The sequence below is a fragment of the Cyprinus carpio genome, chromosome A2, assembly GCF_018340385.1.
Source record: "Cyprinus carpio isolate SPL01 chromosome A2, ASM1834038v1, whole genome shotgun sequence".
NCBI lineage: Eukaryota > Metazoa > Chordata > Actinopteri > Cypriniformes > Cyprinidae > Cyprinus > Cyprinus carpio.
In genome coordinates this window covers 5463200-5487370 of record NC_056573.1, presented here as the reverse complement: position 1 = coordinate 5487370, position 24171 = coordinate 5463200, and the positions used below count along the sequence as shown (strand labels likewise).

General features: G+C 36.7%; 2 protein-coding genes across 2 annotated transcripts; one reads left to right on the top strand and one right to left on the bottom strand.

Moving 5' to 3' along the window:
* Positions 1–1899: 1899 nt before the first annotated feature.
* On the bottom strand, positions 1900–9366 carry LOC109069402 (otolin-1-A). The gene is made up of 5 exons (XM_042770502.1): positions 7350–9366; positions 6785–7240; positions 6608–6697; positions 4650–4721; positions 1900–3083 (listed from the first exon to the last, which is right to left on the bottom strand). The coding sequence occupies exons 1-5, from the start codon at positions 7405–7407 to the stop codon at positions 2200–2202; spliced, it is 1560 nt and encodes a 519-aa protein (XP_042626436.1). The 5' UTR covers positions 7408–9366; the 3' UTR covers positions 1900–2199.
* A 4700-nt stretch (positions 9367–14066) lies between these two features.
* On the top strand, positions 14067–23353 carry LOC109109977 (protein phosphatase 1L). Its single transcript, XM_042770470.1, has 4 exons — positions 14067–15342; positions 21428–21602; positions 21700–21861; positions 22196–23353. The coding sequence occupies exons 1-4, from the start codon at positions 14944–14946 to the stop codon at positions 22543–22545; spliced, it is 1086 nt and encodes a 361-aa protein (XP_042626404.1). The 5' UTR covers positions 14067–14943; the 3' UTR covers positions 22546–23353.
* Positions 23354–24171: the final 818 nt, after the last annotated feature.

The window sequence follows — 24171 nt, the reverse complement described above, 5'->3', positions numbered from 1 at the left end:
TTTTGTGATGTATTTGATCATTCATCCATTCATCAAAAATGTGTAGTGGTCTATTACTGGTGTAACAGTATGGAAATGTCTATTTCAGTTAAAGAAAATCACAGGAGAAATATGAGAGAGAACCGTATTACCTGTTTTCCATTTCTCTTTTTTGTGTTTACAAGAAGTTATGCATCTTTAAACATTGACCTTGAATACATCCGGCTTCTGAATGGTGAGAATGCAAATAATGCTGTAAATTGTGGTTTGCCAGTGAGGCTTATGACATCCAGTCACAATGGCACTGATTCAGTCCTATGATAAACTTTAAAGCTGTACTTCAGTAGAGATCATCAACTACGTGATGGCATCCATTTGTCTCTGTCAGCGAGTCTCTTACTTGACTCACAGTTTTTCTTTGCTGATTCAGCTTGTCATTGCTGGTTATATCCTGTCATTTTTTCGAGGCGGTTCCTCTTGACAAATACTTTTGTGGTTTTTTATGATTAATAGTGTGCAAACTGGGGATTGGAAATGATGTTGGCAGTTCATTGCTCATTCTTTGTTCCCTATTAGGTGTTTGTTGGAATATATTCAAACATATGGACTGAACAATTATTTAAATCAAAATTAGACCCTTGTGAGTTTTTGTCTGTTAACTTAAGTCAAATTTCAGAAATACTATATATTTTAAATGCATCTTTCTGCTTAAAGGGTTTGTTCACCCAAAATGAAAATTAGGCTGCGTTTTACTCACCCCCGAGGCATCCTAGTTTATTTGGCATGCAATATCTCATTAAGGAAATAAGGTAGGAGGATAATTCTGGATAATATTTGGTGATGTTCCTCAATATGAGAGCTGCATCTGATTCAAATTTTGTGGTGATAGCATAAAGTAATCAAAAGTTACAGCATTTAGAACCAAGGTAGCCTTTTGGTTTAGCTGGGCCTCCAAAAACCTCTCCAAACAAGTGTTTCCAGTTTTATGTCATTTTATTGAATATAACACCTACTCACATAAACAGAAACCACAATAAAAAACAAAATACTTCTAATTATAAAAATTGAATGTGCTTTTCCCACAATCTATGCATATTTCGTGGAATTATGAGCTAAAACGCGACATCAATGCTCAGTGTGTAATTGGGTTTATGCCTGCACTCTAGCGTTTAACAGTTGGAACTGCGCGAGGAGTCGAGGAGTATCTTTTTGGGCTATTTTTAATCGTAAGAATATTCTGAAAATAACGAGGTACGATTTTCTACGATCGATGCATGTTTCATGAAGTTACGAGCAAAAACGTAACGTGAATGCTTCAAAATGATATACTTATCTACCTGTGTCTGTGGGATTCTTGTGGTACAACTCTTGAGAAATATCTTTAGATCGGAGTGATGGATTATATTTTGGCCTCTTTTTAATTGTGAGAATCTGCTTTAAATAACGCAGTGTGATTTTCTACGATCAGTGTATGTTTCATGAAGTTACGAGCGAAAAAGCCAACTTTGTTTTTCCTTAGACACATGTGCGTTATAACTCCATGAGTAATATCTTTAGATCTGAGTGATGGATTATGATGAGTTTGGGCTCTTTGTAATCATGAGCATCTGCTGTAAACAACGATGGGCAATTTCCTACAATCGATTCATGTTTTCTGAAGTTATATGCAAAATCGTGACATAAATGCCACATCCCTATATTCTTTACATAGGGGTCTGGGGCACCGATGGGACACTTCGGGCTTAAGAGGTTAACATGAAAAAAATTTAACAAATATTTTAAAAAATATATATTTTTTAAATTATCATTTATAATTCATTATAGTTCATTAATAAAACTAACGTGTTTATTTAAATTAAATTATTATCACATAAATGTTAAAAAAAGAATCACAGCATGGTTAAGAATGCAAGACAGAAATAAAGCATTGTTATTTTATTGTATAAGCTGCTGGCTATTTTGTATAAATATGTAAAGAGCTACAACATAGCTGCCACAAATCATCAGCTTATAAAAAATTTAAAGCACAATCCAGCATTGATTGTTCTGGCAATGAAACAGGTAGCATAATAATTAGTGGCTGTACAGTTACTGTTAGTAGACAGATCTAAAATTCAGGTCTCAAGTACTTTGGATAATATAGGCGGCTTTCGCTTTACCCTACAAAATGAAGTACTGGTCTAAAATGGTTCTTCCAGAGGTAAGAGCAATTCCTGGCCATCAGTCTTTGGTGGCATCAGCATAGAGCAGGAATCCAGAGAATGTGCTGTCGTCCTCGCTACTGGAATAAACACCGTTCCAGTCCCGCAGAGTCTCCAGCCATACCTGGTCTCCAGATGATAGACGCAGCACTGCCATGTTGGAGGCCTGGTCAATGTCCTGGCCGTAAAGGGAGTCACGAGTTCGCAGTTTCCGAATGCCATTCACCACCAGGGCTGCGCGTAGGGGGCGATTACGCACTGTTATGTAGTAAGAAAAGACATAAACTCCCCCATGAGTGCAGTTGAACTTACTAGCGTGGGGGTCCCAGTGACCCTCCTCATTGTAAATGATTTTATCAAACTTGATCGGCAGGCCAGGTGGTGGGAACGATCGGCTGGGAAAGAGACCAACGCTGAAGGCTGAGCGCTTCTGAACGGCAGGTTCACCTTTAAGGCCCTTGAATCCCCTAACACCTCGTGCTCCCTTCAGGCCTCGTGTGCCTTTCATCCCTGGCATCCCCCTCTGCCCTGGTGGTCCATGGGGTCCTGGAGGACCAGGCTCTCCCTGTTTACCTTGGGGTCCTGGATCTCCCTTCGGCCCCTTAGCCCCAGGAAGCCCATCTGTGCCATTCAGACCTGGCACACCCATGTCTCCTTTTGGCCCTTGAGGCCCTGGCTCCCCCATACTGCCTTTCTGTCCTTTCTCTCCAAATGGACAGTCTCCTTTGTCACCCTTCTCCCCCTTGGTGCCATCTGGTCCGGGGGGGCCAGCTGCTCCTTGTATGCCAGGCTCGCCCACCTCTCCCTTTGTTCCATTCCAGCCAGGCTCTCCCCTGTCCCCTGGGTCTCCTTTCAGCCCCATTAAACCTGTATCTCCTTTGTCTCCTTTGAGGCCCATTTCACCTGCACACATTAACATCGAATGGATTTCGAAATGTAAGGCCCATTCTCGGGAAGCTGTAAATCAGTTTGAAAAATCTACTGCTGAATGAATACTTTTGTTTTCCCACATTAAGTGCCATAATCAACATATAGACTTTGAGACCACCATATGAGATTTTTAATGCTTGATTCTTACTCCTGCATAAGTAGTTACAGCCTTGCAGATAATCTTTAATTCATATACTTGGATAACAATCAATTGTAATATTATTGCTCAGTTTTGGTGGGCCAAAAAATTTACAAAAAGAAGACCGAAATTACACATTTACAGGGCTTGTCCAAAACAGAGTTGAACTATTGAGCTTGATGAGGATAATGAGTGTAAATGTAACAAAATACTTAAAGACCGTGGAGCTGTGTGTCACTCCTTCGAATATGATGTCTAACACATCAAACCATTATTTTAAAAAGAGGGGACATGTCACATAATAACAGGGTTGACCAGAAACTGAATTCTATATGCATGTCACATCATAACAGAGTTTAACAATAAAGACAGAACAAAGCTAATTCTAGAATTTTAAAAATGTGTAAAGCATTTTGGGGTGGGATCTACGTAGTTAAAACACCAATATAATACATACCTGTAGTTATTTATTTCTTCTAATCATGAAACACTATATTATTTCAACCCTGTCACAGTTCACTTGTAACTCTTATACTTGGTAAAGAGAGTAAATTCTAATAGTACTGCTTAGTTTTGGTGTACCTTGTAAGAAATTACACACACAAAAATAGAATTCACCACAACAGAGTTGAAATATTGAGCTTGATAGGGTCCATATAACACGTAATGAAATGCTTACCGTGTGGTCTAGAAGACTTTGACTATGTCGCTCTTTTAAATATTGTGTCAAAAAGATGAAACCAGTCATTTAAAATGGGGTAAGATGTCACATCAAAACAGAGTTTAACAAAGTAAGTGACAGATACAAATTCTAGATTTTCTAAAAATGCATAAAGCTTTTTAGATGGAAAAAATTACATAATGAAAACATGATATAATAAATACCAGTAGATTCATATTACTTCTAATCCTAAAGCTCTACATTATTTCAACCATGTCACAGTTCATTTGTAATTCTTATACTTGGATAACTGAGTAAATTCCAGTAGTGCTATGTTTCAGGAATTATACATTATTATTCTAAAAAAATATATATAATTACTGTTATTAGGGCATTACTTTAACAGAGTTGAAATATAGAGCCTGATAAGGTCAATGTTAACATAATGAAATACTAAAAAAAAAAAAAAAACGATCTGTTAGAATCATGTGGTCAAAAAGACTTTGGTGTCACTTCCTTGAATATTACATCAAACTATTATTTTGAAAAGGGTGGAAAGTCTCACGTAATAACTGGGTCAAACAAAGTGTGGGACAAGGACTAACTGCATTTTTCTTTGGGGAACATGCTGGGTTTTTTTTATTGTACAAGTAAAATTAATGCTCTTAAAATGTCTCTGTACTAAATGGAGTTCTGCAGGTTAATATGTCAGCAGTTCCTTTGTCACAGATGAATGTACCTTTCTCTCCTTGTTTCCCGGTAACACCGGGAATCCCGGGTAGCCCACTCACTCCAGGATCACCTTTCTCTCCTGAAGGAGGAAAGGACATCTGTTAACAAACTTCCGAACATTATCTGTTAAGTTACCACAACAATGGGGGACATTGTGTCTAATCAGACAATGTTTAAGACCGGAACATTCTGTTTTAAAAATCTGTTGAGTGGCTCAAGGTGCTCAAAGATCTCTCCAAATACGTTTGCTTTGTTCTCAAACCTTCACTTGGTATTGTCAGCAATAGATTTGACTCCGCATTAAACTGGAATGATTTGCACATGTCTAGTTTTGCCAAAACTGTTCATCAGCACAGATCTCTACAAAAACCCTGAACACTGGTGCATTTATTTATTCCAGTGGTGAAGAGGTTGCTCAGGCTACAAAAAGAGAAGAATCAGGGAATCTTAGGGCACTAACATTACCAGTTTCAAGACTAATTGTAGGTTTTGCCAACTTGTGTGAGCATGCAGCACTAAAAGAAAAGGGAGCAGTTCAGTCTATTTGATGTAGGCGTGGTAATTGTTTTTTGTTTTTTTTTCTTTGGTAGGGTCACAGAAGGAGAAGCCTTGAGAATACACACATAAACTCTATGCAGTTCTCCTTAACTAAGGTCAAGGTCTTCTTGCAAATCAAGGACATTTGTATACACAATCAACAGAGGAGTGTCAGTGTCCCTAATCCTTTGTTGAATATGTGGAAGTTGTGAAAGAAAAAAATAATTATGGTCCTTTTATAAACAGTATTTGCCTAAATTCCTTTCACTCCTTTATATGAAAGCTTAGATTTGGAACTCACAATTGTAACATCATTAACCATTAAGTTCTCTTTCGCTTTCTGCAGGTTACATTAATTCACTGACCAACTATTTTCATAACAATCTCTCAACCAATTTATTTAAACAGTTTCTGCATCCAAATATGCCGACTACCGTATTATATAATAGGCAAAAAAACAGTAAGTGAAATAAATAGTATTCCTTAATGTGTTGTATTCATAATTCATGTATTCATGTGTTCCTGTAGCTCAAGTGGTAGAGCATTGCGTTAACAAGCGCAAGGTTGGGGGTTCGATTCCCCGGGAACACATGATAGGTAAAAATTGATAGCCTGAATGCACTGTAAGTTGCTTTGGATAAAAGTGTCTGCTAAATGCATAAATTTAAATTTAAAACAGTAGCCTAAAAGTGCTCTGAAGTGCACATTCAGTAGACACTTTGCTATCCCGTGAAGCCACGATAGAGTTGTTGTTAATGGCAGTGAAGTAACACAACTGATGCTGCAGGTCACATGACATAGTAGCCAAGTTAACATACTTTTGATTTACTGTTCTGATACCGCTTAGTTTCAGAAATTCTACATTATAATAAAAAAAAAAAAAAATCATCACTGTTATTAGGGCTTTGCAATAACAGAGTTGAAATATTGAGTCTGATAAGGTCAATGCAAACATAAAGAAATACTTATAAAGACTGTAAAAGTAACCTTTATCTGTTAAAATCATGAAGTCAAAAAGACTGATCACTGCCTTGAATATTAAATAAACTACGTTGTCAGTTGCGTTGCTTCACTGCTGTTCAGTTTCAAGTTTGTTCCTCATCAAATGTATTTACTCAGACAGTATTCAATTTTGGACGCAGTCAATAATTCATTCAGAAACAAACAAATTAATATATTTTGAGTCATTGAATGGTTCACTAAACCAGTTTGTTCAAAAACATTAACTCATTATGGAATCAGCACTGTGTGTTGCTTGGAAACGCTGTTGATTCAGTTTTGGCTTCATTTTGGAATGACAATGTAACTGGCAATATTTTGCCTAAAATATAAGTTACTCAACATCAACTTATTTTTTTATTGAACCGTTTTGATCATCTCTTGTTAATACTTATGTTGAACACAAGCACATGAGATTACCATACAGACCTTTTCCTCCATGTGGCCCTGGAGCACCAGTGAGTCCATCCTGACCTGGAGGTCCAGGAGGTCCTATCTCCCCCTTTTCCCCTGGAATACCTGCAAGATGACAATTAAAGGGCAAAGTTTAATTTGGCATTTGATTAAGATAGATATCAACTAGGCAAGTGCGACTCATCTTCTTACCCGGCAATCCCTTTTCTCCCACTAGTCCTGGAGGACCTCTCTCTGGTGGACAACATTCACAGAAGTTGAAAAAGCACTCATTGTAGTCCAACGTGTAGTTCCCAGGGCCCACCCCAGGAGGAACCATGGCCTCCGTGTGGTAGTCAGTAGAATAAGCATCACTGGAGTAGGTGGTGCTATCAGTGAGAGAAGTAGAGTAAGCGTCCATCATGGAGTCTGTGACTTCCTCTGTGATGCCACTGGCAGTGGGGCTCACAGTGGTGGTTATCGGATGGGACCCTAAGGGGCCGGGTGGCTGTGGAGGACCCCCTTCATCTCGAGGCGGAGGTTTCTTAGTGGGTTTCAGTCGTGGCCACGGTGTAGTCTTGGGTAGTGATGCTTGATTCCCTGCTGTTACCACCAGCAAGGCCATCAGCAGGATGACCGGGTGGACAATATTGGGCATTGTACAAGTAGCTGCACACAAACAGCAACAAAATGCGCTGACGACAGAAGTGGATGCCAAATGGAAGCTGATAAACTAGATCTTTACATTTTCTGAAGAAGAAATACTGCTAATACTTACCTAGTCGTTGAACTTGCGTGACACCTCTCCGTTCTCTTCTCTTAAGAGAAAACTGCATCCAGATCACTACCTTTTAACTACCTGTGCCTCCCCGTCGCCCCTCAGTCCAGCCAATGAGAGTGTTTTCTACTGCATGGGCAGGTGACATACACTTGGCACAGGCCTGAGGATTTGATACTCGAGGAGAAGTTAATGAGATGGCTTTACAAAGTAACGTATCAGTCCTTCTTATTCTTATGCATCTGTATCCCTTGTGTTAAATCACTTAGAAGGGCAATTCAAGTGCACACAAAGATTTAAGACATTAAAGTTACTCACAATAGTTTTCATACGACTATGAATGAACTGAAGTTCATGACAATTTTGTGTTTGAACTAAAATTCAGTTAAATATAATACAATTGGGCCCAGGAAGTAAATAGATAATAAAAAAGATAGACGCAAACAATTTACGTTATAGGTGTAGGCCTACAACAGCCTGTCGATGGGCCAGTAGCCTTAAAGTAGGGGTGTCAAACTCAATTTCTGGAGGGCCGGAGCCCTGCAGAGTTTAGTTTCAACACGCATACCATGAAGTTTTCAAATAAGCCTGAAGGACTTGATTAGTTGGATCGGGTGTGTTTAGTTAGGGTTGAATCTAAACTGCAGGGCTCCGGGGGGTTATATTTACTAAAATTTAACAGTTTAAAAAAAAATGGCTCAGAAAAGTTAGTTCTAAAAACTTAACACTTGATATTTTCTAATGCAATAAAACTCATTCATTTTAGGTGCAATGTTTCTGAATACCTTATGTTGAGTCTCTGTATGAGAGTATCATTAATGCTAAGATCTTCTGCTTAATGCTTTTGTGTAAACCATTATACATTATACATTATTTACTGATTTTTTTGATAATTAGAAGCATTTACTTGAAATATAATGTTTTAGAGAATTTTTTGAGGCGCACACACACACATTTAACTAATGGTATCAGTCCATGTACACTGAAGCTCTCTTACAAAGTTTCAGAAGCAAAATTGCATGCTGCACGATGTTAAACAAAGGTTAAATAAGTCATGATTTTCCCAAGGATCAAAGAGAATCAGAGTCTTTTGGGGGATTTTTGAACGGTCTCAGTGGAGAAAACACTAACACTTGAGGGGCAAATGGTCATGTATCCTAGATGCCTTCAAACCCTCCCATCAGACACACAGTCTACTTCCTAACAGTATAAATGTACAAAATTTGAACGAAGAAACCTGGGGTCAAAACTGCCTTCTACTGAAATGTGGCCTGAATTCTGTGTAACTGGTCCATTTGGCCGAAGCTCAAAGGGAAGTTAAATAATCAAAGAAAATGAGATGTTGGCCCACGAAACAAAGTCATAGCAGTCTTTCTGTAGCCCTCCTTCAGGAAATCCAGCACTAGTGACTTTTATATCTCAGGGGGTTACTGCCCAGAGTAACCCCAGAGTTGAGATGTTGATCTTGTACCTCATGGTGTGATATGATGTCTCCCAGTGGTGCAATGACATCAGCCAAGGTAAAAGCTTATGAATTGCACCTCCAGTATTTGTCAGATCAGTCGTGTGTGATTAAAGCATGGCTGTGTTCAAACCAAGATTATGCCATTTTAAACTGAGCATATATCTTCAACAACTTCCACATTACCTAAACGTTTAGATTATCTGGGGAACTTGCTGCCACCACAATATTAGGGTATTATGTTGCTGTAGTGTATAATGTCACAATCAGTGTATGACTATGGAACTGTTTTGCTCCTGTTTTATTGCAGGAGCTTTATGAGCATGTTTTTATTTTCTTGAACTTTTTTTTAAAGTATTAATGTTTGGGGGTAAAACCCCCACAAAAGTCATGTGGTGTACATGCAGAAATAAACAAACAAAAACAGGAAATTAGGAAATAATATGTCTTGTGTTGCGATCTCTCAAAAAAATAAATTATGTATACAAAAATTTGTAATTATCAAATAATTATTATTGAAGTAGCCTATTTATAGGCTAAATTAAAAAAAAAAATTACCTTAACCAATATATTTTACAACATATTCAATGTGTAATAAAAATAGTTTTAAAGGGGTCATATGATGTGATTTCAATTTTTCCTTTCTCTTTGGAGTGTTACAAACTCTTGGTGCATAAAGAAGATCTGTAAAGTTGCAAAGACTAAAGTCTCAAATCCAAGGAGATGTTCTTCATCAAAGTTAAGACTTGTCCACGCCCCCTTAAAAAAGCCTCGTTTAAACATGCCCCCACTGCTACGTCACTGTGTGGGAAGATTAGCATAACCCCGCCCAAATGTTCACGCAAAGAAAAAAGGCATAACTTTTATTCTTGCTGTAGTATTGTTGCCGCCATGTTGTGGAGACGCTGTGTTTTGTTGTGAAAGCGAAACTACTTTGTTTGGCCTTCCAAAAGAGGATGATATCCGCTTCGTCATGCCTAGAGCTGGTCACTGAGGAAATACATCAACTTTGCACTGTGGATCGCCGGATTGGATTTCACTGTGGACGAAGCGCAGTCCAGCCCGGGGTCATGTGTCCTTCATCGAATCCACCGGCCATGCTGTTCTCTAACCCGCTGGCCTCTGCTCACTCAAGCTAGTAAGTGTGTGACGCTGTGTGATGCATTTTATGGAGCACTGTTTTATGGAACCTGCAGACTAGCCTACAATGGGTCTGTGCTCAAAGGCTGTTCTATAAAGTGAGACAGTGCCAACTTTGCAAGGACAGTCTGGTGCTTCTGACTCACAGTCTGTAAGTACATGTTTTATATTTAAAGAATTTGCCACTGATGATCCAAATGCGAGTTTTGAGCAGTAGAGTAGGCTTGTTTGTCTTTTCTCCGATCACAAATGCAGACATGGTTTTATGTTTATGTTGCGCGATATGCAATGCAACGTGTAAAAAGACAGTATAAGTCATTATAATCAGTAATTATGTCCCCACTGGATGCAACAAATGCCTTGTTTATAAAGGGTTTTATTGGTTATGTCTCGTCACGCAAGGACACGGCATCACAGTATGACAAGGGGCGTAACATTCCGTCACATGCTTGAGGTATACGGCCAATCACAATGCACAGGATATCTGGCCAATCAGCATACACCTCGCTTTTCAGAACGATGAGCTTTGTAAAAATCGATGCATTTCAGAAAGGCAGGGCATAGAGGAGGAACAATAATGTACATTATGTGGAAAATAATGTTTTTTTTTTTTTTTTTTTTTTAACCTTAAACCACATAAACACATTGCATTACACCAAATACATAAAATAATGTTCTTTTTAGCAGCATCATATGAACCCTTTAATTTTTACTTGGTTACACCACATGACATTTTCAATCATTAAATTAAACTTGTTGAAAATGGTATAAAAGTTTTTCAAAATCATACAAACTTGACAAATGTGTTTTAACTTTTTTTTAAAAATATATTTAAAAAAAAAATCCTTTGTCATTGACCAATTAATCATATTGTACATGTTGTAAGATAAGGTGAAGTATATCCACTGAGATATACAAATAAACGTTTCTCAAAATTGTATCATATACATTTTTAATATGCTTTTTCTTGTATAGATGTATGGATAATGTAGAAGGCATGTGGATGATTGTGTACAACAGGTAAAATCTTGATCATGTTGATAATCTAGAGACCTTAGAAATTGATGTACCACATATAATGGTTTCATTGGGTTAATGAATTTTTGACCACTTGTTAATGGTCTTATGGAGTGTGGCAAATTTTACTTTATTAATTTTATTTTACTTAATATATAATGATATCATGATATTTGTTAATTGTATGTATATAATAAAAAATATAATTAATTATATATATAATATATTAAATAATTATATTTACATTTAGTCATTTAGCAGACGCTTTTATCCAAAGCAACTTACAAATGAGGACAATGGAAGCAATCAAAATCAACAAAAGAGCAATGATATACAAGTGCTATAACAAGTTTCTGTTAGCTTAACGCAGTACACATAGCAAGGGCTTTTAAATAATATAATAAAAAGAAAACAGATAAAATAGAAAAAGAATAGAGCAAGCTAGTGTTAAAGGTCGTTTATTTATATATATATATATATATATATATATATATATATATACACACACACACACACACACACACACAAACTAGTCAACATTTGAAGTGGATCAACACCTTTCATCAAAGTTGTCCTAAAATATATATATATATATATATATATATATATAGTATATATATATATATATATATATAAAATTTTTATATTTTTTTAAGCTACGTTTTTTCTTTGTCATTGACCTATCAATCGTGTTGTATAACACATGACGCAAAAGGAGTTACAGTGTGCACTGAAGGTTTATGGGTCTGTTAAAATCTTCAATACTTATGCTTTAGCAAACAGCACTATGTTTTAGCTGGCATTACCCTCTCCACTTACAGTGCCCATTAGGCTCGTCTAGCACGGTTTCTGTGGACACAAGGGCACCATTGGGAGTAGGAGATGAGAGGTGTGGGGGGATGCTGTGGGGTGTTACCTGAGCCTGTGATAGCCCTCTCACTGCTGTTACAGAGGCCATATCCATTAGCTTCAAGAGGCTCAAATGCCCTGCGCTAAATTACATGCCCTTGTTGCCAGGTAGGCAAAATGGAAACCATTAGTCAAACCAAAGATCCTTTTCTCTACACCACACTAAGCTTCCATTACTGGAGCACCATAAAAATAAATCCCATTAGACTTCTGTGATGAAAATTAAATCAATAAGATGTGCATGCATTATTCAGCCTCTGGAAGGCTAACTGTACTGTAAGCAATTTTTTGCATCACGGTTTTGCATCAGTTTATCCATTACTGACATTATGTTTACTTGTGGTATGCCTAAATGGATCCTTCAGTTGACAAGCCTATGCAACATCATGTCAGGGCATGAAGTAAAATAACTGGTTTAAAATCTTTAAGGGTTTTCTTCAGTGTATTGCATTTTACAAAAGGCAAGAGGTTTACAACATCATCTTTCATCAGCAATGTGCATATAGTTGTTTTTAATGGGTGGTTAGCATGTAACATGAAAATTCTTCGTCTTGTTATACTCCATCCTTAACATGTCACTGGTTTCTTTAAAGTTATTCACTATTTTAACCACATCTACCATATGAAATAATATTCAAAACAAATCTATTTTTTAATGGAACACTTTATTGAACCAAAGACAATTATAAAAGAACAACTAAAAAAAAATTGCAAATGTTTTTTATGTTTTATATGATATTTTATACATCCGGCTTTTATGCCTGTATATAGTAGCTATAATATAGCAAAATCTCACAAAAGAAGCTTAAAAATATATAAAAATTGGAGATGTTATTTATTAACAAAAAGAAAGATGAAATTCTGATAGTTAATAATGTAAATCAATTCAATCTTTAACAGTATAGCAGACTACTTAGATAAAAAGCATAGAAATATCAGTTGTCACTATATATCTTCAAATAATGTCTTATTAAGATGATAATTAAAGGTGCTGTATGTAGGATTGACACCGAGTGGTTGAACTAGGTATTGCAGTCTAAATTCAAAATATTGGAGAGGGTTTTTTTCACCCTGCCCCTCCTCCTCTGCACACGCAGGTTGCCAGATTGATGACACCAACAGGAACTAGCGCACTTGACTATGAATAAAATGAAATATGCTATGTTTTCCTCCAACTGGCAAATACAATCGGGTAAACTGTCAGTGGGCGAGTTTCACAAACCAAAACAGAGACAATCATTCCGACCCGGAACGCACATTTTCAAAGGAGAATAACAAACTACAGCATCATTTTCCATACAAATAAACAATTATAACAAATCATCATTCTTAAAAAACATCAAAAAAAATATTTATGGTACGTTTATGCTTTAGTAGAGTCAGAAACTTACATACTGCACCTTTAAATGCTTATTTTTATGATCAAAACTCTGTAGCTTCAAAACATATAATCAGTGCAGTACAATAAAGATTGAGAGATGTACAAATAAATGTTTCACAAAAGCCTGTTGTATTATATTTGATACTCACATTTCAACATTTATATATGATTTTTAATAAATGATATATGATTAATGTAAAATGCCTGTAGAAGATTGTGATCAGCTGGATTTGCTTGTGATGGTCATTTACAGGCCTTAGAATTTTTTTTTTTTTTTTTTGAAATATATGATACAGTAGGTTTTATATTAATTAATTTTTGCCTTTTCTTGCTCATTTTAAATGGTATTACAGTGTGGCACATTACTACAGAAATTATTGGAAAAAAAAATAGCTTAAAACTGCTTTTAGATGAACTATAGAATGCTATGGGTAACTGTATGCCTGACATTTTATATAAACTACACAAATATTCTTGCCCTGGTTTTGGATTGGTTGCTTTGGGATGCCATTTCACCATATATTTTATGTATATGTTATGTAACTTAACATAAACAACAGACAATGGACAACCATATTAAATATTATACAGGCTACAGCAAATTTTACATACTAACTAATTGATTTTATTGGACAGGACCAATATTATAAATATGACATTTACCCAATAAAACCAAGGTAAAAGTTACAAATTAAAACCCAAGATTCTGCAGCCAATGTCAACAGCGTGGTGCTCTTTTTTTATTTTTCTTCTTCTGCTTTTCTGTTCTTGAACTCTTGCTTATGGATTACACAATTGAAAAAACATCCCAAGGAAAAGAGCCAGGGGTTCAAGGATGGCCAAACAATACATATCCATTAAAATTCAGAAGAGAGAGAGAGAGAGTAGGCCTAATAATAAAAACAATTACATTCAAAATAAATAAATAAACGGGTAGATGGACGGATGGGGAAAAGATTAAGCAGATCACATAGCCATAAATATAATCTTTCCTACAAAACATAAAAATGAAACACAACCACCAAAGAGGTGCCTTTTTGCACAGGAGGTAGCTTCTTGAAAGTGAGAAAAGTGGGGGGTTAACGCGTGGCGCTGTGTTTGTACAGTTACGCTGGACGTCACGGCCTTTCACGTTGCGGCATCGGTAAAAAAAAAAAAATCTGTTTGCTGAAATGTAGTCTGACGTAGGCTTCTCAAGCTAACGGACCGATAAGATGTGATATCTGTAGTGCTTTTTGTGTGTGTTTTCACCGTTCCACCCGGCGCTGCACCCAGTCACGCAGCGGCAGCATGTGTATCGACAGATTGGCGATAAAGTGCGTTAAAACTCTCCATGACGCGTGTATCGACAAAATAACAGCCCGTTTTGAGCAGAGACTCGTCGAAGACGCTAACTAGCGACACAGATGGCTTTATGGGAGGGAGTGCATTCGCTGTCGTTGGGGGTAATGGGATATGTGCGGTTGTGTGCAGCCCGTCGGTAGGGCACGAGCGCCAGACTGCAGCTGGAAGCACCGGGATCTCGCTCCATCTGTGTCTTATCATATAACCACCGGCCGTTCGAGCGTTTGCGTCGTTGTGTTCGGGCTTTCCGGCGGGGGATCAAACACGTCGTGCTGCAGATGGGCTTTAATATCGGTCTAATGAAGTAATTTGAAGCCCATACTTCAGTCCCCGAGCGTGTGATGATAGGAGACACAATGACGCTTTTGTCTCTTTTGGGTCGCATCATGCGTTATTTCTTGCTCAGGCCAGAGACCTTGTTTCTGTTATGTATAAGCTTGGCCCTTTGGAGTTACTTCTTCCACACGGACGAGGTGAAAACCATCGTCAAGTCCAGCCGGGATGCCGTGAAGATGGTGAAGGGAAAAGTGGCGGAGATGATGATGAACGACAGACTCGGCGGTCTGGACGTGCTGGACGCGGAGTTCTCCAAGACCTGGGAGTTCAAGAACAGCAATGTCGCGGTGTACTCGATACAGGGCCGCAGAGACCACATGGAGGACCGCTTCGAGGTGCTTACCGACCTGGTCAACAGGAGCCACCCTTCAATCTTTGCCATTTTTGACGGCCACGGCGGGGAGGTAAGAAGCGTGGGTGCTGATGAGAGTCGGGGCGAAAGACGGACAGACCCAATTCCACCGCTAGCTTACTGTTAAAGAAGGTGAAATTCTAAAAAGAACGTTCGGAGAACGTTGGGAGTTGGTTCTCAAATTAACCAAACATTAAGGGAACGTTGTGCTGAGACGACCTTCAAAAGCAGCAGTTAATGCAAAAATATGTTTACTCACCCTCATGTTGTTCCAAACCCGTGTTCCTGACTCATTTCTCTGTGACATAAAAGGAAGGACTATGAAGCAATCTTTAACATTTTTTAATGTTCTGAACGCAGATGTGGACTGGGGTTGTAAAGCTCCTAAACGTAAACAAATCACCCCAAAAGTATCATAAAAGTGGCGCCTCTGAACAGGTGCCAGTAGCAGTGTGAGAGAAAAGAAAGAAAAGAAAGAAAGTGAGTGTGAATGTTCTAACGTTTAAAGAAATAGTTCACAAAAATATTCTCTCTGTCAAGCCTATATAACCTTTTATTTTGCTTCTGGTGTAATTTTACTCCACGCAGTGAGTGAATCATCTTTTGTGTTGGTTGGGGAAAAAAGAAGGTCATACAGATTTGGAACAACACGAGTGTGAATAAATAATGGGTGAACTGTCCCTTTAAGACTGACTGTTTTTAAGAGTTTATATACAAGTACTTAAATTCATGGTTATTATAGTTAGCTAACGATAAAAAAAAATTATTCTTGAATAAAAAACATTTTGTTTCAGCTAGTTGCCAAGGCAACAGTTCTCATTTTAATGTAGCTTGATGTAGCCTACTAAAATAAAGAAAACTAAAACTTAAACAGAAATAACTAAAATCTCTCTCTCTCCCCCTCTCTCTGTATATATATATATATATATATATACACACACACACACAAAAAGAACAAAAACAAAAAAATGACAAAAAAAAAATGCACAACAAAAGTCAAATGAAAATGGAAAATTTTAAAAAAATTTACCTCCTAGATATTTTCTATTTTAAACAATTTGAGTAATATTGTGGATAAGTTTATATATATGTGTGTATATGCATGTATGTATGCGAAATATGCTATATACCTTTTTCTGTATATCTTCAAAGTCCCTTTAAGACTATATTATATTCTTATAAATATTCTATAGTCTTTAATATCTTTTAGCCACACCGCTTCCTTAAAATCACACCATTGGTTAACCACGATTTTTTAAGATTTACATCCAAAATACTTAAATGTTTTCATTAATAATATAATAATAATAATAATAATAATTATTATATTATTGCATTACTTCCAAATAATAAATGGCCTGAAAGTTTTTAGTGCATTACAATGTAGAATCTGCGAGATTTTCACAAAATGCCTTTATAATGGTTATATGAGTAGCCTGCTCTAATGCAGCCAATTGATACTTGTCTGGTGCGTTCAGTCAGTTCCCCTTCCCCCAGACATCTGCTCTGACCAGTCTGATTTCCCAGCCTGGATGGAGCACAGACAGATGTTCATTTTATCTTCTTCATTGTGCAGTAAAGCAGACGGATGCTGGTTGACTTCAAGTTTGAATGCCTTTTGAGATTCACTTGAGCAATGAAATGAACAGCTCACAATGTTTAAGTAGAGCTGATGGATGTGGAAACCTATTAAAACAGCTCAGGGAGCTCTTTGAATTTGGATTTTACAGTTCAGCTATTTTCCTCACCAGTCTAGTTGACTGTTTCTGACTCTCATGATCATATATGGAATGCCTAAACTCTATTTATAGTGGGATTTGTTTATAGAAATGTCCAGAGGTCCTCCTGCTATCCAAGCAGTTAATAGATTAAAATGTGCCAACCTCATGCTCTTCGACCCCAGTAAAGGTCTTTTAATCTGCACTATCTCCTCCCATAAATGTTTGCTGACCCAAACGTCCTGACATTATGAGTCTTATCTGTATATGTAGACTTGTCAAATTCAATTGATACCCGTACTGGCTGATTTTTCTGGTTGTGAAATGGAAAGGCCATGATAATTATTACCTAAACTAAACTGTTAATGTGGGATTACTGAAACACTCACTTAATAGAAAGAAGAGCACTTGAGTTTTTATTACTACATTCGCAGATAAAAAGATACAAATCTGTCACTGGGGCAGTACCTTTTCAAAAGGCACACCTTTGTACCTAAACAGTCCATATTGGTACCTTAAAGTTACATATTAGTACCTAAAGTGTACATATTAGTACCTAAAAAGGTACTGCCCCAGTGACAGCTTTTGTACCTTTATTTCGTAGAGTATACTGAATAGGGCTGGACGATTTACCTAACATTTGGGATCTTGATATTTTTCTACATTTGAAAAGAATCAAGATATATCTTTATATATATATATATATATATATATATATATCTTAATATTTTTTATTTTATATAAATATATATAAAATAATTAAAAATAATCTTTAACATTTTCATTTGCATTTGCATTTGCTCTGGAATAATTAAAAAGAATCCTGAAATTTTTTTTTTTTTTAAAAACTATAAATATTAATCAGCACAACTGTTTTCAACATTGATGACGATAAGAAATGTTTTTAGAGCAACAAATCAGCTTATCAGAATGATTTCTGAAGGATCATGTGACACTGAAGACTGGAGTAATGATGCTGAAAATTCAGCTTTGCCATTACAGAATTACATCTTTAAAAGAAAATGGTTATTTAAAATTTTAATAATTTTCACTTTTACTGTTTTTACTGTATGTTTGATGAAATAACTGAATTTTTGTAAACACACCGGCACCAGAGGCACAGAATAGCAACAGTGTCAGGTTTAATTATACATTTATTTTTTCCAGAAATTATAGAGGCAGTGTTTTCCAGCCTCTCACAATGTTCAGCACATAAATCTGATACCAAACAACAGGATGAACACCCCACCCAGTCACAAGTCTGAGCCAATTGCGCTGCTTGCAATTAGTCATTTTTTATCAATGATCTCATGTTGATTTGTTACAGATGTGAAGGGCTGTACTTGTTTTCTTGGGCAACAGCCGACTGGTTGAAACACCTCAGCAGTAGATGGAATTGATTGATCAACTCACAGATGATGAAGACAGTAGCTAATGGTCAATAGCCAACAGCCAGTCATACTCTGGTTAGGATTTGCATGTAAAGTTTGCAATGCAAATGTGAGTTATGAATTAATATGTCACAAGTAAAAACTAGGTCTGGAGTTCCTCCATAAAATGGGGGCTCCAGTGGGGTCTGTTAAAAATATCCTGCTAAATAGACAGGCTTGTGTTTCATCATCTTTGCCCTGTGGTGTCTGCAAATGATGAGAGCTCCTACTAACAAGTTGGCCTAATCAACGCTTGTCTTTCCTCTATTCCCCCGGTGGGCTGGTTTTCTCGTTATTGTAATCTTGAATTAGGCCTGGTAAATTGAGCTTTTAATTAGCGATGCTGGTATGAAAGTGTGAGTGTTGTGAGCTTATGTATGAAATACTATGTCTTCTTTAAATCTGATTCTAAATGCTCTAAATGGATAAATTCCTTTAAACCATGACCACATCACATGGGGTGGGGGGTATTTTGAACATAGAAAAAGAACCCTACAAATAATTTGGGGTCAGTAAGAAAGAAAAGTCTCATATGCTCACCAAGACTGCATTTATTTGAACAGAAATACAGTAAAAACAGTAATATTGTGAAATATTATTACGATTTAAAATAACTGTTTTCTATTTGAATATATTTTAAGGTGTCAATTATTCCTGTGATACAAAAGCTGAATTTTCAGCATCATTACTCCAGTCTTCAGTGTCACATGATCCTTCAGAAATCATTCTAATATGCTGATTTGCTGCACAAGAAACATAAACTGCTATTATCAATGTTGAAAACTGTTGCTTTTATTTATATAACATTATACATTTAATATATATATAACATTTACTGACACTTTTGATCAATTTTATTCGCATCCTTGCTGAAAAAAAGTATAACTTGTTTAAAATAATTGTACTGAGCCTAAATTTATGGACCGTAATAACTCAATAATGTATCTTTTGTAAGTTTATTTCTATTTATTTTGCATTGTGAGATTTTGATAACAATATGCAAATGCAATGCAGTAATACACACTGCAATACCTTTATTAATTTGTTAAAATTATATATGTATATTTTTAACACTGTGGTATTTTACAAAATATCATTCATTTAGATTTTTCATGAGATTCACAGGAATGAACTGATAGGAATACACATTCACAGGAATACACCGATATGTTTGAACACAGGTGCTTATAAGCAATAATAAAGCTCTCACTGTGTTGGTGTGTGAAGGAAGTCACATGGATGCATGACTGCAGTGTGTTTGCAGTGGGAGGGTCTTGAGTGGATAGAGGTCACTGCGGGTCACCACCACCCTACTGTCTTTGTTCCTGAGACCCAATGATCAACATACTTTGAATAATTCAGATTGTGACGCCTTCAGAGAAGCACAGCTTTTCAATCTGTGTTATTTTCAGACGCACAATATAACGATGACCGTAATTGTTGTCGGCTAATATTAGTAGTGTTAAGGAAGCAATTTTACCCTTTTCAAATAGTAGCTAACTACATTCAAGTTAAGCAGCCAATTTTTTTTAGATAATGAGTTTGTACTTCTAGTCTGGACATATAGAGGACGCAGAATTCAGCAGCTCCCCAATCTCTGATCTAAGCTTGGAAAGGCTGGACTCTGTGCTATTTACAGGTTTAAAATCACTGCTGTGTGTAAATGACCCTGAGCTATATCTGCTTATTCTGTAAGTGTTCTGCTGCTTCTGCGTAAATAATGCATCGGCTTCATCAGGAGGCTCCGCCATGTCTTTTCTGAAAAGCAGCAACTCACTGTTGTCCGGGAAGTGGCTTCGAAAGAGACTGCAGCGTTCTCTTGGCAGACAGGTATTGTGTTTGCTTCTCTGGTTTTATCAGTGTGTTTATAGCATGGCACTGCTGAGTCACTGGTTGAAAATGCACAAGGCTGTAGTGTGAGCTGCTGAAAGGAATCCAAACCATCTTGACTGATAATGGGGAACCAGAGTTCGGGAATCGATATGTTTTGGTGATCTGGCAGTGTTTGGAAAGGGCACTCACTCTCTAGAGACTTTCTGTCCCCTCATCTGTATTCTGCTGCAAACTCCATCTGGCGAGAGCTCTTGCGCCTCTTTTAAAGGGACAGTTCACCCCAAAATTTACATTCTGCCATCATATACTCACCCTCATGTCACTCCATACCTGTATGACTCACTTTCTTCTGCTGGACACAAAAAAAAATTTCTGCAGAGGAAAGAAAACCATGTTTGGAGCAACATGAGGGTAAATAAATGATGGTAGTTTTAATTTTTGGATAGACTGACTGAATTAAGTAAACCCTTTATCAGTCAATCAGTCTATTTATTTATGAAATTACAGTATTTTTGCTATATGGGTGAATATCTTCAATAACATTCCTGTGTCAAAATACATATATATATAATTTATTATAAATTAATACAAATTACAAAACATATAAATAAATACATATAATCAAATTTTAATTAAAAAAATATATAAATAAAATCTATTCATAATTATTTATTTTAATCATGAAAATGAAGTGACATTAATTTCATGACAATTTTAGGAAGATTTCCAGAATGGAAGTCCTATTATCAATCAAATAAAATCCTATTATCATTAATGCAATAAGAAAGAAATATATAGTTTAAGTTTCAAAATTTAATAGCTTTAAAAAAAATTTATTTTTTTTGTACATTAAAATGTGTGTGATTTTAATTTTATTTTTCTGAGCAAAAAATAAAGACTCATATATTTTTACCATGACTTACAGAAAAATTGTCACAGTGTAACAATAGTTTAAATCTTATCAGTAATATTTAGAACCAGAATCATAATATGACATTAAAAGACTCTATTTAAATTTCTCCACATTATGAACACCTTAAAGTTTTTCAGTTATCAGTATTATGAATGAACTCATGAATATCAATTATAAATGCTGAAGTGAGCTTTTTTGTGACAGGAACAGCGAGTTCCTCATTGTTTTTACTGTTTCTCGCAGGCAGCCGCTGATTATGTGAAGGCCCACCTACCTGAGGCTCTGAAACAACAGCTGCAGGCCTATGTGCGGGAAAAGAAAGACAGCTCTCTGTCCTATCCCTCCATCCTAGAGCAGCGCATTCTGGCTGTGGACCGGGACATGGTGGAGAAGTTCTCTGCCAGCCATGATGAAGCAGGTGAGCAGGGACGAGCGTGTGGTTGAGGTTGATCTTATCAGTGGGCTTTAGCTGACTGGAAACAGTAAACAATGCTGAATCCCTCTTTTGCTTTCAGGCACGACGTGTTTGATAGCCTTGTTGTCAGACCGTGAACTAACTGTGGCAAATGTCGGAGACTCTCGCGGCGTTCTCTGTGACAAGGACGGCAACGCTGTGGCCTTGTCACATGATCACAAGCCTTACCAGCTGAAAGAGCGCAAGAGGATCAAGAGAGCAGGTGAGTTTGTTTATTTAATAAAATATATCATTTACAATTAAAAAAAAAAAACTCTATATTTAAATGGGGAAGTTACAATACAGCAAACTTTTGTATGTTTTTATATGACAGTTTAATTTAAATTCAATGGAAAAAAAAAACATTTGTAGCCTATTCACCTATAGCGTGCCTCCCCGTTAACTATTGGTTAGTTAATGGACATAATTAAACTTTTAAGCTTAATACAGTTATAAAGAACATTTTTGAAGATGTGTTGGCTTTCTGACAGTTCCAGATTACCTCGCTGTGACTGCACTGTGTGAATATAACACGTCTCTGTGATCACATTGCCCAGGTGGCTTCATCAGTTTCAACGGTTCTTGGCGTGTGCAAGGCATCCTCGCCATGTCGCGCTCACTCGGTGACTACCCTCTCAAGAACTTGAATGTGGTCATCCCAGACCCAGATATCTTGACCTTTGACCTGGACAAGCTCCAGCCGGAGTTCATGATCCTAGCCTCCGACGGCCTGTGGGATGCGTTCAGCAACGAGGAGGCCGTACGCTTTGTGCGGGAACGCTTGGATGAGCCGCACTTTGGCGCCAAGAGCATTGTGCTGCAGTCTTTCTACCGCGGCTGTCCCGACAACATCACTGTCATGGTGGTGAAGTTCAAGAACAGCTCTGGGAGCAAAACTGGAGAGTAGTTGGACTCGACTAATAAACAGCCTCAACTGATCAATAAACAGCCTCCATTGTCTTTCCATTAATGCATATTGTCAGAGGCTAGATGGTGTAATATGAGACAAACTTTTTTTTTTTTTCACAATTACAATAAACTGTACAGACACACATATGCATGTGCAAACACATGTATTCCCAGATTTATTTTAATTTTCTTTTTTTACTTTTTGGTGTGTGCCAAATGGACACTTTATGAAAAATTTTATTTTGTAATTACTCCTTTTTCAATGCCTTAAACTGTAAAGATGTATCCTGACCTTCCTTAATTAGAGCAATATTATTTGTGAAACAGCTATTGGCATGAATGGTAGAAGGACATTCATTGCCTGGAAGATGCACTCACATTTGGATGTGCATGATTCATTCATTTCAGTTCAAGGCATTAATGCCGATTTACACTGGTGCTGCTCATTAGTTAGTTTAAATGAGGGTGGAATAAGGTTGTGCTAGATTAAGAATGTTACACTTTGAATAAACTCCATAATAGGTAATGTCCTATTCATTCTAGTCATTCCTGCTCATTTAAGCCAAGGTTTTAATGGTTATATGAATGCAAAAGTGACCAGATTGAAGGTAGAATGTTTCTGTATGTAATTATTTTGTGAAGACTGTTGAATTAATACTGGCAAACAGTCCTTTAACTTTCCTCCTAGTTTACAGAAAAAATTGGCACCAGCCCCAATCTACATTATTTAAGGTTTAAATTCTTGCACTGTGTGAAATGTATGTGGGAGATTAAATTGATAAATAAACCTAACAATTCAAAACTGATATTGCTTGTCTTTGTGCTCTATTAATTAAATTTTTTTTTTTAAGATTTTGGATATGTATTTGATCCTGCCACTCAAATTTGGACTCAGTATAATTCATTGATTTATGGTTTAATTTATTTTAAGAAATTAAAATTGAACAGGGAGAGATTAAAACGATCAAAAGTGACAGCAAAGACATTTTGAAATTTCTATTAATCAAAAAAATGCTAAAAGAAAAATGGTTTACACAAAAATATTAAGCAGCACAATGGTTTTCAACATATAATCAGCATATTAGAACGATTTCTGAAGGCACTGGCACTGAAGACTGGCATTAGAAGTGGCATATGAGAAGTATAATACCACAGGAAAAAAAAATGCCTTTCGAAGCTGCTGTATATAAAAAACACAAGGTTGCTGAAATTGCGTGCTATTTAGATAGCTGAAGCTTATAGTCTTTCATTACTTTCACTCAATTTAATTAGTTTTTTAGCACCCCCTCTGAACTGTAAAGCCCCTCCTTAGCACCCCCAACAAAAAAATCCTGGAGCCTGAGTTCCTATACTTCATGCATGTCAAATAACTATATTTTTTAGTTTTTTTGTGGAACTTCTTCAGCCATGTTTAACATATGTGACATGAGAATCCATGAAAGAGATTTTAATTTGCTTTAATCATGGGAAATTTTATTTAAATGTGTACAATGTTTAAGACATGAGAGAGCAAGACTCCCTTCCAGGCATTCTTAGCATATCATTTGGGAGGTGTCCTGTAATAGACACACACTTTGACCCATTAATCATACAGCACTATGCAGATAAGCAAGATATAATAAAT

Coding starts and splice junctions, on each gene's coding strand:
- LOC109069402 (XM_042770502.1), bottom strand. CDS start 7,407: ATGCAGTTTTCTCTTAAGAGAAGAGAACGGAGAGGTGTCACGCAAGTT. Junction 7,241..7,349: donor CACGCAAGTTCAACGACTAG/GTAAGTATTAGC, acceptor GTTTGTGTGCAG/CTACTTGTACAATGCCCAAT. Junction 6,698..6,784: donor GGGAGAAAAGGGATTGCCGG/GTAAGAAGATGA, acceptor GTCATCTTGCAG/GTATTCCAGGGGAAAAGGGG.
- LOC109109977 (XM_042770470.1), top strand. CDS start 14,944: ATGATAGGAGACACAATGACGCTTTTGTCTCTTTTGGGTCGCATCATG. Junction 15,343..21,427: donor TTGACGGCCACGGCGGGGAG/GTAAGAAGCGTG, acceptor TGTTTCTCGCAG/GCAGCCGCTGATTATGTGAA. Junction 21,603..21,699: donor TGCCAGCCATGATGAAGCAG/GTGAGCAGGGAC, acceptor TTTTGCTTTCAG/GCACGACGTGTTTGATAGCC.